This window comes from Oncorhynchus clarkii, chromosome 13 (genome assembly GCF_045791955.1).
Source record: "Oncorhynchus clarkii lewisi isolate Uvic-CL-2024 chromosome 13, UVic_Ocla_1.0, whole genome shotgun sequence".
Classification (NCBI taxonomy): domain Eukaryota; kingdom Metazoa; phylum Chordata; class Actinopteri; order Salmoniformes; family Salmonidae; genus Oncorhynchus; species Oncorhynchus clarkii.
Window position 1 is genome coordinate 11117897 of NC_092159.1, and position 12903 is coordinate 11130799.

General features: G+C 41.6%; 1 protein-coding gene across 3 annotated transcripts; it reads right to left on the reverse strand.

Annotated features, from left to right (window-relative positions):
• Positions 1–4334: 4334 nt before the first annotated feature.
• Positions 4335–12819, reverse strand: LOC139424377 (zinc finger protein 271-like). Of its 3 annotated transcripts, none has more exons than XM_071176139.1 (4): positions 12767–12819; positions 11954–12012; positions 8569–8722; positions 4335–6902 (listed from the first exon to the last, which is right to left on the reverse strand). In XM_071176139.1, exons 2-4 carry the CDS (start codon positions 11960–11962, stop codon positions 4957–4959), a joined length of 2109 nt encoding a protein of 702 aa, XP_071032240.1. In that variant the 5' UTR covers positions 11963–12012; positions 12767–12819; the 3' UTR covers positions 4335–4956. The 3 variants fall into 3 exon arrangements, with proteins under 3 accessions (XP_071032240.1, XP_071032241.1, XP_071032238.1); XM_071176140.1 differs by having other exon boundaries at positions 4663–6902; positions 12771–12819; XM_071176137.1 differs by having other exon boundaries at positions 4666–6902; positions 8557–8722.
• Between the last annotated feature and the right edge of the window lie 84 nt (positions 12820–12903).

The window sequence follows — 12903 nt, forward strand, 5'->3', positions numbered from 1 at the left end:
GGAGGATGGCCTGGTTTCAAGAAGGGCTGCAAAGAAGCCATTTCTCTCCAGGAAAAACATCAGGGACAGACTGATATTCTGCAAAAGGTACAGGGATTGGACTGCTGAGGACTGGGGTAAAGTCATTTTCTCTGATGAATCCCCTTTCCGATTGTTTGGGGCATCCGGAAAAAAGCTTGTACGGAGAAGACAAGGTGAGTCCTGTGTCCTCAGTCCTGTGTCATGCCAACAGTAAAGCATCCTGAGACCATTCATGTGTGGGGTTGCTTCTCAGCCAAGGGAGTGGGCTCACTCACAATTTTGCCTAAGAACACAGCCATGAATAAAGAATGTTACCAACACATCCTCCGAGAGCAACTTCTCGGTGACGAACAATGCCTTTTCCAGCATGATGGAGCACCTTGTCATGAGGCAAAAGTGATAACTAAGTGGCTCGGGGAACAAAACATCGATATTTTGGTCCATGGCCAGGAAACTCCCCAGACCTTAATCCCATTGAGAACTTGTGGTCAATCCTCAAGAGGCGGATGGACAAACAAAAACCCACAAATTCTGACAAACTCCAAGCATTGATTATGCAAGAATGGGCTGTCATCAGTCAGGATGTGGCCCAGAAGTTAATTGACAGCATACCAGGGCGGATTACAGAGGTCCTGAAAAAGAAGGGTCAACCCTGCAAATATTGACTCTTTGCATCAACTTCATGTAATTGTCAATAAAAGCCTTTGACACTTATGAAATGCTTGTAATTATACTTCAGTATTCCATAGTAACATCTGCCAAAAATATCTAAAGACACTGAAGCAGCAAACTTTGTGGAAATTAATATTTGTGTCATTCTCAAAACGTTTGGCCACGACTGTAGATGGTTAATATTATGTAGATTACACGTCATACTGCAACTAAGCACGGGAGGGGCGGGTGGTCACTTATTGGAGCAAATGTGTAGCTCCTGTAAGACATGTTTCTCCATCAATTGTTTCAAACTTATTTTATTCTCATTATCATGACTATAGCATTGTTGTTTTGGAACTCAGGCGCACAATATGTCCTGGTCTCTTCTACGTAATTCAACTAAACATAATTCAACTCAACATAACAAAATAGATTACACCACACTACAGATCTCTATTTTACATTTGGATTTACATGCAAGCTTTCATTCTGCAGAACAAATCACCAATAAAAAGTAGAACGGTAGGGTATAAGTTATTATCAAGTGTACTTACAGAGTGAAGAGAGAGCGAGAGTTTTGATAGAATACCTTATTGGATGTGTGAAACAAAGTCTGAGGTCTGTGGTTGACACCATCCAGATGTACAGAGGCTAAAATGGTAATGAAGAGCTGTCTTCCTGTCATGTCTTCTCCTGACAACCAACATGTCAGTAAAGGGCTTTTCAACAAATCTATTAACTTCTTATGGAGCACTTATTATACAAGAGGCCTATGTTCTTTCTAGAAGCCAGGGGTTTAAGTCAGTCAAGCTATTCTACAAGAAGGAGCGTTGTAAAATATCCCTATTAAAATCCTACAATATAATTGGACCACAGTGCTCTCTACTGGCATCTCAACACAACAGCCGTCAAGCTGACTCAAACCATAGAGGTAGGTAGAGGGAGCACTTGGACCAAAGCCTATTTTAGCATGGATAGCAGCATTGAGGGTTTTCACCATTTTGAAGTAGTCGACTAGGTGGGACTTGATATGAGTTCAGGAAGGAAAAAAAAAGTATATCCAGGTCAACATGAAGGGTCTGCTAATTAATTATACTCCTGAGCAAACATTCCATGACTGCAGGTGGCAGGAAATCACCAACCTTGACTTTGCACCTGTTCAGACGATACAGATTCCAACACAGATGACGGCAGTGTGCACCTTTTTAATTTATTTTAAAAACTGCCAATACACACATAGAAGAACCCAACCTATTTCTGGGTTTGAGGCAGTTGGACGGTGGAATATAGAGGCACTTCCTGGTTTCTGTGGTGAATACTGATGTTGTGAACATCATCCTGATCATCTGTGTCTGCTGTCTGTGCTGCAGAAGGGGTCATGGCCATGCCTGAGCCGTTGACATAAATTGGACTAGCGTCTCGCTGATGGGGAAAGAAGACCGATAACATTACGGTTGAAAAATACAGTAACGCCATAGTCATTGGCATAGAAAGATGCCTGAGCAGAGCGCACACTTCCGTTTTTCAGCACACTTCCGTTTTTCAGCACACTTCCGTTTTTCAAAAGAAACGGTAGTTAAGTTGAAAATGCTTTATCCCTGAAAACCAGAAAAATCCACTTTCTGCCAAGCAGCTAATGGTGATTCACACATACCGTTGTCAGTCAGCTGATTTCAACAGACTCACAAGTCCATTCTCTGCTGTGTCTCTTCTGTCAGAGGTGGATTTGGAGGCCTTCTCCCTGTTTTTGCGAATGATGGAAAGAATAAATAAATAAACAGATGATTGGATGAATGAATTAATAAATTAAAATCAAGTTTAATATTGAGATCAATGATTATAAAACAGAATATGAAAAGGGGTTAATTCCTCTCACTCACCTGAACCACATAAATCCAGAGAGCCAGAGGATGAGAGATGGAGATTATTGTAGCGTTCTACTGTACAGGAGTTCCTGCCTGTATCCTCACTGCTGACTGGGGTCGAGGGTCAAACGTACCACCACAGCGACCATGTCATTTTTTTTAAGCATATTTAATTCTGAGTTTGGAGAAAAAAGTTTGTATGTGAAAACAATTTCTAAACTGTATACTTTTAGTTTTTCCTGAACTCAGTCAAAATAAGTTAGCTTGTGCTGCTTGTGTTAGCACATGCACAGATTAAATACACCTCTATAACTCTGATTAAAGTGTTTACATGTCCTAATCATTCTAAAGATTGGTCAGAAAACCAGGTGTTTTTAAAGGCGTATGCTTACTTCGGTTATGACATTACACCAATTAAGATCAGCAGTGAAAGGTGTTTACATGACTAATGACATAATCAGTTTAATAGGAAATGATTAGTGTGCATGTAAAGCCCTAGTTATTTGGTTACCAGTGGTGTGAAGTACTGAAGTAAAAATACATAAAGCAATACATCGTTTTTTTGTGTATCTGTACTTTACTATTCATATTTTTGACAACTTTTACTTCACTACATTGCTAAAGAATATAATGTACTTTTTACTCCATACATTTTCCTGACACCCAAAAGTACTCATTACATTTTGAATGCTTAGCAGGACAGGAAAATTGTCCAATTCACATATTTATCAAGAGAACATGCCTGGTCATCCCTACTGCCTCTGATCTGGTGGACTGACTAAACACAAATGCTTTGTTTATAAATGATGTCTGAGTGTTGGATTGAGCCCCTGACTATCTGTAAATTAAAAAAATAAGAAAATGGTACTGTCTGCTTTGCCTAATATAAGGAATTTAAAATGAGTCTAAACCTCGGGTTTGGGTGCATCCCTCGAATATCTCTTGTTCCTTTAATGTTCACTCGTTCAAAACGACCCGCAAATCTAAGAGCATTGGCTGGTGGAGGCATGCGCTAGTTTCCAACATATTTCATATACCAGTCATTTCCTATCAAACTGTGCAGAAGAGGAGAAGCAAGAGGGATAACTGGGCAATATATCATATATATCAATATACATTTCGTAACGAGTTGGTTGTTAGGAGTGTATTGGTAGAAGTAGGACACGTGACATCCCAACAACTTTTGAGGGTTGCTATACAGAAGACAGTCCTATTTGGTAAAATACCAAGTCTATATTATGGTAAGAACAGCTCAAATAAGCAAAGAGAAACGACAGTCCATCATGACTTTGAGACATGAAGGTCATTCAATCCGGAAAGTGCAGTCACAAAAACCATTGAGCGCTATGGTGAAACTGGCACTCTCGAGGACCGCCACAGGAAAGAAAGACCCAGAGTTACCTCTGCTCCAGAGGATAAGTTCATTAGAGGTACCAGACTCAGAAATCGGTAATTAACTGCACCTCAAATTGCAGCCCAAATAAATGCTTCAGAGTTCAAGTAACAGACACATCTCAACATCAACTGTTCAGAGGAGACTGTGTGAATCAGGCCTCCATGGTCGAATTGCAGCCAAGAAACCACTACTAAAGGACACAAATAAGAATTTGAGACTTGCTTGGGCCAAGAAACACGAGCAATGGACATTAGACCGGTGGAAATCTGTTCTTTGGTCTGATGAGTCCAGATTGAGTCAGGCACAGGGTGGCTACCTAGAAGATTTTAACATATATTTTGCTTACTACATGATTCCATATGTGTTATTTCATAGTTTTGATGTCTTCACTATTAATCTACAATGTAGAAAACAGTCAAATAAAGAAAAACCCTGTAATGATTAAGGACAAACCTTTGGCTGGTACTGTACAATAAGGACAGTTGAAAGATATACCCATTAAAATCATTGAAAACAAATGCAACAACATCATTTGACCACACTAATAGTATTTTTGACCACACTTCCTTATGTCTCATAAGAGACAGTAAAACCTGATGAAGGGTTTTAAAAAGAAATGTTAACATCTTTAGGACCAACAAAAATTATACAAGAGGCATATGCTCCTTATAAAAAAATGAATTATTAGAGATTTTAAAAGTCTATAATTAATGTGATAAGCAGACGTTGATCAGATAATGGATTTAATTATTCATCTTTTGAATACATGAATACACACAGAGTATTGTTGAAACATTATTCTACATTATACAGTTATTTAATGGATAACAGGAGTTGATGAAATAAGATACAGCTCTGAACCCCCCCACCCCACCACACACAGCACTCCTACTCCAAGACGCTTGATACATATGGATCCAGAGCTGCATATTATCTACACATGTTACCATGGTAATAAGACTTAGTTAGAGAATGGGAAATGGATGACTCTTTACAAGATGTTTTCTAATGAAACTGTATTTAGGGATCTGGAAACGGTGCCGGAGAGGAGGGAGATAAAATAAAACACGTTTGTGATTTCTGGTGTTTTTTCAGTGACCCTGAATGAGCAAAGCTCTTTCCACATAGACAGGAGTAAGGTTTCTCTCCAGTGTGTGTGACCTGGTGTGTAGTCAGGCTGGAATCTTGAGCAAAACTCTTCCCACACTGATCACAGCTATAAGGTCTCTCTCCAGTGTGTATTCGTTGGTGTATAGTTAGGGATCCTGATTGATTGAAGCTCTTCCCACACTGATCACAGCTATAAGGCTTCTCTCCTGTGTGTATGCGTTGGTGTGCAGTCAGGGTGGAATCTTGAGCAAAACTCTTCCCACACTGATCACAGCTATAAGGTCTCTCTCCAGTGTGTATTCGTTGGTGTATAGTTAGGTATCCTGATTGATTGAAGCTCTTCCCACACTGATCACAGCTATAAGGCTTCTCTCCTGTGTGTATGCGTTGGTGTTTAGTCAGGACTCCTGATTGATTGAAGCTCTTCCCACACTGATCACAGCTATAAGGCTTCTCTCCTGTGTGTGTGCGCTGGTGTGCAGTCAGGTGTCCTGAGTTACTGAAGCTCTTCCCACAATGATAACAGCTATAAGGCTTCTCTCCTGTGTGTATGCGTTGGTGTGTAGTCAGGTCTCCTGATTGATTGAAGCTCTTCCCACACTGATCACAGCTATAAGGCTTCTCTCCTGTGTGTATGCGTTGGTGTGTAACCAAGGATCCTGAATGATTGAAGCTCTTCCCACACTGATCACAGCTATAAGGCTTCTCTCCTGTGTGTATGCGTTGGTGTTTAGTCAGGTCTCCTAATTGATTGAAGCTCTTCCCACACTGATCACAGCTATAAGGCTTCTCTCCTGTGTGTTTGCACTGGTGTTCAGTCAGGTGTCCTGACTTCCTGAAGCTCTTCCCACACTGAATACAGCTATAAGGCTTCTCTCCTGTATGTATGCGTTGGTGTGAAGTCAGATTTCCTGAATGATTGAAGCTCTTCCCACACTGATCACAGCTATAAGGCTTCTCTCCTGTGTGTATGTATTGATGTGTAATCAGGGATCCTGAATGATTGAAGCTCTTCCCACACTGATCACAGCTATAAGGCTTCTCTCCTGTGTGTATGCGTTTGTGTGTAGTCAGAGTTCCGGACAGTGCAAAGCTCTTCCCACACTCTTCACAGCTATAAGGCTTCTTTCCTGTGTGTATGCGTTTGTGACTAGTCAGGTGTCCTGAGTTCTTGAAGCTCTTCCCACACTGATCACAGCTATAAGGCTTCTCTCCTGTGTGTATGCGTTGGTGTGTTGTCAGATCGCCTGATTGATTGAAGCTCTTTCCACACTGATCACAGCTGTAAGGCTTCTCTCTTGTGTGTATGCGTTGGTGTCTAGTCAGGTGTCCTGACCTCCGGAAGCTCTTCCCACACTGATCACAGCTGTAAGGCTTCTCTCCTGTGTGTATGCGTTTGTGTCTAGTCAGGTGTCCTGAGTTCCTGAAGCTCTTCCCACACTGATCACAGCTGTAAGGCTTCTCTCCTGTGTGTATGCGTTGGTGTGTTGTCAGGGCCCTTGATTGACTGAAGGTCATCCCACAATCAAAGCAGGGGTAAGGCCTCTCCCCTGTATGAATTCTCTGAGATTTTAAGGTTTTAGATGCAGCTAAACTCTTCCCGCACTGAGAGCAGTGGTACGGTTTCTCTCCAGTGTTATGCCGCTGGTAAATGATCAATTCCTTCTGTTTAGCTAAACTCTTCCCCCAGTCAAAGCAGCAGTGGTGAGGTTTCTTCCCTATACCTCTATGCCGGTGTTTATTGAAACGTCCTGATCTGGAGAGACTCTTCTCTGTCTTGTCAGCATCACGATGTTGTCGAGGCTCCCCAGATGACAAGCCTCTCCCGCTGAGAGAGCAACGGTTAGGGCTGTCCCCTGTGAAAGAAAGATATTGAATAGCATGGACATCTGAAATCAGGCTACCTGATGGGACTTTGATAAATGCTGAAAATTGGCAATCAAAATAAATGTACTACCACAGTGACCATATTATCTTTTAGAAGCATATTTCATTCCGATTTCGGACATATTAAGTTTGTATGTGAAAACTATTTCTAAGATGTTTACTTTCAGTTTTCCCTGAACTCACTGCACTCGAGCAAAAGGAGGACGCTTGCGCTGCTTGTGCTAGAACATATGCAGATTAAAAATGCCTCTATGAATCTGATGAAGGCCATTATGTGTCCTAATACATTTTAAAAATTGCTCAGAAAACCAGGTGTTTTTAACAGCGTCACTTCGATTGTCAACTTAAGCAGGAGGAGCGAGGAATTTGGGGCCGATGAAGTGGAGTGAGAAGAAACAGTCCTACTTGACACATATACTTCCACGCCCACCAAGGTTCTAGCATCAGGCAAGGCCATGACAACACCAATGAGAGGAACCAATTAAGTTCCTGCCGAGCAACAGAAATGTATTGGCTGTTTAGATGTGCAAGGGGTTGACTCCGCCGAGTAGGAGGGTATAAATACATGTGCTTGTGTAATTATGTCTTTGCAGCTGTATGACCCAGTGGGTGAAGAATCTTGGATTGAGCCTTTCCAAGTTCTGAGTTTTTACTCTGTTTGTTCAGAACCTAACACATGTAAACATACTCATTGTAAAGCGCTAGTTATTTTGTTGCCTTGACAAAGTCATTTCTGAAGGTTATTATGGATGTGATTAGTAATTCATTTACGTCTGTCCCTCATTTTAAGGTCAACCCTGTTACATGAACTGAACTCTTTTTTTAATATGGTGAAACTATTCTTTAAGAAAATAGATTTTCAAAAGAAACATTGAACATCTAATAGTCAAATCACAGAGTAAAAGCAGGTGAGCTGGTTCTACCCTTTATCAATTTACTGCTGTTTTGTGGTGGGAAACTGAGCATCTCAACCCTTCTATCCAGACACAGACATGATAGAGATGTTTTAACAAAAACTTTTTATGTTAAGACTGCATTCAATTACTACTTCCTGTTGCACAATACTAGATCCATTCCCCCTGTCACAAGCAGATTCATGGCTGATTTAAAGGACTATTTTACCCATGTAATCTGGTGGTTCTGTTTTCAGTAGTCCCCTGTTACAGTCAACCCTGTTACTTTATTTGGCACATTGGCTCTTAGTGTAGTCATATTTTTATTCAATGTCTTGTTTTTTATGAAGTTGAACATGTGCTCTTTATTACAGAATGGTAAAAATGGGTGAATTTTTTACACATTTAAAAATGGGTGGAATGACCCAGATATTTTCATATATAATTTATCAATTAATGACTAAAGTGCATAAAGATGGCAGGATTCTGATATGACGTCACTGTTTTAGCACTATCCACTGAGTTCTGAAACTACGGTGCGCGACATTGAACAATGTTCCAATAAATCTACAATCACCGCCATCTTGAAGCTAAAATTGGGATCATGTTAAATGTGCTGATGACCATATCAACAAAACAGTAAAGGAGAGCAATGTAGAATACAGTGAACTCAGCAAAAGGAGTAACTCCGCTATTGTTTCAGAAGCTGATTGTAGTCTAATCTACACACCATGGTTCTTACTTAATGAAATCAAATCTCCATCTTCCTTCTCTTCTTCTTCTCCTCTCTGCCCCGGTGTTGTCCTGCAGTCAACCAGACCCAGCAGTAAAGCGGTCCCGGGAGACGTTTGACCTGGGGACTCCGGGAGGGTGGAGGGGAATGGGCTAGATTTGTCCTGTTGGACACAATAAATATTAAACAGTATCATTAAACCAAATATTTGATTAATTTAGTCCACACCTCTAATTTGGGTGCATTCCTAGAATATCACCTTTTTGCTCAAATGTTCAATCGTTCACTACTTCCCACTAATCTAATAGTATTGGGTTGGTGGAGGCATGGGCTAGTTTCCACCATATTTATTATACCAGTCATTACCTTTCAAAACGACTTGTATTTTTTTCCCATATAAGGAAGAGTGGGTTAACTGCCTGTTTAGGGGCAGAACGACAGAGTTGTACCTTGTCAAGTCGGGGATTTGAACTTGCAACCTTCCGGTTGCTAGTCCAACACTAACCACTAGGCTACCCTGTCGCCCCAATATACAGATGGATCAAAAGACCCAAGGACAGGTCAGACTGGACCAGCCTTTGTTGAACAGGAAAGTGGCTGTCAGGAGACGTATTACAGACCACCTGGCTGTGTACATGGCAGAGCTGATGGCCGTACTGCAGTGGGCGGAAGAAGTCAAACCAGACAGTGTAGTTATATGTTCTGACTCATGTGCTGCGTTGATGAGTCTGCAATCATTTAGCTCACATAGCAGACAAGGAGCACTACATGAGGGAATTCAAATTCATGCCCGGGTGAGACAGATACAGTGGGGAGAACAAGTATTTGATAACCTGCAAAATCGGCAGTGTTTCCTACTTACAAAGCATGTAGAGGTCTGTAATTTTTTATCATATGTACACTTCAACTGTGAGAGACGGAATCTAAAACAAAAATCCAGAAAATCACATTGTATGATTTTTAAGTAATTCATTTGCATTTAATTGCATGACATAAGTATTTGATACATCAGAAAAGCAGAACTTAATATTTGGTACAGAAACCTTTGTTTGCAATTACAGAGATCATACGTTTCCTCTTGACCAGGTTTGCACACACTGCAGCAGGGATTTTGGCCCACTCCTCCATACAGACCTTCTTCAGATCCTTCAGATTTCGGGGCTGTTGCTGGGCAATACGGACTTTCAGCTCCCTCAAAAGATGTTCTATTGGGTTCAGGTCTGGAGACTGGCTAGGCCACTCCAGGACCTTGAGATGCTTCTTACGGAGCCACTCCTTAGTTGCCCTGGCTGTGTGTTTCGGGTCGTTGTCATGCTGGAAGACCCAGCCACGACCCATTGAATGCTCTTACAGAGGGAAGGAGGTTGTTGGCCAAGATCTTGCAATACATGGCCCCATCCATACTTTGCAGTCGTCCTGTCCCCTTTGCAGAAAAGCATCCCCAAAGAATGATGTTTCCACCTCCATGCTTCACGGTTGGGATGGTGTTCTTGGGGTTGTACTCATCCTTCTTCTTCCTCCAAACACAGCGAGTGGAGTTTAGACCAAAAAGCTTCTATTTTTGTTTCATCAGACCACATGACCTTCTCCCATTCCTCCTCTGGATCATCCAGATGGTCATTGGCAAACTTCAGACAGGCCTGGACATGCGCTGGCTTGAGCAGGGGGACCTTGCGTGCGCTGCAGGATGTTAATCCATGACGGCGTAGTGTGTTACTAATGGTTTTCTTTGAGACTGTGGTCCCAGCTCTCTTCAGGTCATTGACCAGGTCCTACCGTGTAGTTCTGGGCTGATCCCTCACCTTCCTCATGATGCCCCACGCGGGGAGATCTTGCATGGAGCCCCAGACCGAGGGTGATTGACCGTCATCTTGAACTTCTTCCATTTTCTAATAATTGCGCCAACAATTGTTGCCTTCTCACCAAGCTGCTTGCCTATTGTCCTGTAGCCCATTCCAGCCTTGTGCAGGTCTACAATTGTATCCCTGATGTCCTTACACCCTCTCTGGTCTTGGCCACTGTGGAGAGGTTGGAGTCTGTTTGATTGAGTGTGTGGACAGGTGTCTTTTATACAGGTAACAAGTTCAAACAGGTGCAGTTAATACAGGTAATAAGTGGAGAACAGGAGGGCTTCTTAAAGAAAAACTAACAGGTCTGTGAGAGCTGGAATTCTTACTGGTTGGTAGGTGATCAAATACTTATGTCATGCAATAAAATGCTAATTAACTACTTAAAAATCATACAATGTGATTTTCTGGATTTTTGTTTTAGATTCCGTCTCTCCCAGTTGAAGTGTACCTATGATAAAACAATTACAGACCTCTACATGCTTTGTAAGTAGGAAAACATGCAAAATTGGCAGTATATCAAATACTTGTTCTCCCCACTATAGGTGTCCATATAAGCTTTGCTTGGGTCCCGGCCCATGTGGGGGTGGAAGGGAATGAGGAAGTAGATGTGCTAGCTAAACAGGCCCTTAGGAGACAGGAAGTGGAGGTGCCAATGAGCAAAGCAGTGGTGGTGCAGAGATGGCAGGAGCAGTGGAACAGGGACAATAAGGGAAGGCATCGATTCATTAATGACATTTTAGTCATTTTGCAGAAACTCTTATCTAGAGCGACTTACAGGAGCAATTAGGGTTAAGTTGCTCAAAGACACATTGACAGATTTTTCACCTAGTCGGCTCAGGTTACTGGCCCAACGCTCTAAACCACTAGGCTACCTGCCACCCCTGTTCCAGGTACAGAGTAAAGTAGGGGAGGATGGTAGTAATGGACAGAAGAGAGGAGGCTTTCCTTACAAGGCTAAGAGTAGGACACAGCCAGCTGAATAAGTGATTAAATGTGATGGGAAATCATTCAACAGGAAGATGTGATTACTGCCAGGAAACAGAGACAGTGGAGAATGTACTGATACAGTGTGGGCAGTATGATAGAGAGAGACTGATCCAGGAGAACGGGGTACAGGAATTGAGTTTGATACGTGTACTGAGTAGAACATTGTTAGATACAGTTGCAAATATTTATCTTTAAGAGAAACGGGGAAGGCATATAGGATTTAGTACCTTGATCCCTGTCACTGGCCCACACTCCAATACAGTAGGTGGCGTAATGCACCATAACGTTGAGTGTCAACAGCCAATAAACCCCACAGGAGATGATGTATTTTCAGTATCTGGTCATATAATGGATAATCTGACTTTCAAATCAGTGATGAACAAGTGCACACTTTGGGAGGAAGGATAAATAATTAAGTAATAAACACAGATTCCTACGCATGATACATTAGTAGGTTACTTTTCTGAAGGATGTGGAGGATCAAAGATGATGAAAACTAGGCCTAGACATTTATACAACACAGCAGACCTGTACTGTTAAAAGGAAACCAGACTTACCTGATCCATTGAGGAAGCTATTTCTCCTTTATCAGACAACTTGTTATATAAATGATATCCTGAATTGCAAAAAATAAATAAAAAATGTCAACAGTAGTATAGTTACTTTGTTTAAGTGTTCACAAGAGGTCTGCTGGAAGGCGTGATTTCCTTCAGCAGTAAGCGGCAATATCGTGTATATTCATACCTCTCTACATAAAACCCATTGGGTGACTGGTTGAGTTATCTTAAATGCTTGACGTTACTGAGGCATAAACGAAACATGGCTGACAATTTATCTTACTTTGGATCTGAAACCTAATAGTAAACATCAACTTCAATGACAATTAACATAACGTTAAAACACGAATCTTACATTCCTGCGCCACAATAACATTGTCGCCGAGGATGGCTAACTAACGTTAGTGTTTGATTCAGATCAACCGTTTTGTCATAAAACAGCCTAGCTAGGTAGCGAAATGCTAACTAGACTCGGGAGTTCGTGTGGGACATATGTGCTTCAGGAGACTGTGGGTTTGATATTATTCCACCATGGACAACAACAACAACTGGCTACTAGTTCGTTTTATGACAAATGTTCAACTCAGCTAGTTTATCCACTGACCACCGCATTTGAAAGAACAACAGGCTGGCTAGTTAGTATTCTGGCTCACACTGGCCATGCTGGGTCACAAGGTTGCTAAACGAATCGTCACTCAATCCCTTCTCATAGTCAGGGTATGAGTCGAGAAACCTGCATATTTTCCTCCGCAGTAAATAATGTCCCGATTCCAAATCTATACAATATTACAGAGAACAAGTAAATTATCTCACATGCCGAAAACGATTTGCAATGACCAGATTCGATGTATTCTTCTTCAGTGGGCTTTAATGGTGGGTGGCATCCAATATCTTGCATTACCGCCCCCAACTGGACTTTAGTATAAATCCATTATACTTCAGGGACAGGC

What these genes read in the sequence shown, in the direction of transcription:
- LOC139424377 (XM_071176137.1), bottom strand. An exon ending in TTCATTAAGTAAGAACCATG is followed by an intron (nt 6,903 to 8,556) that starts GTGTGTAGATTA and finishes TTTCTTTCACAG; the next exon opens with GGGACAGCCCTAACCGTTGC.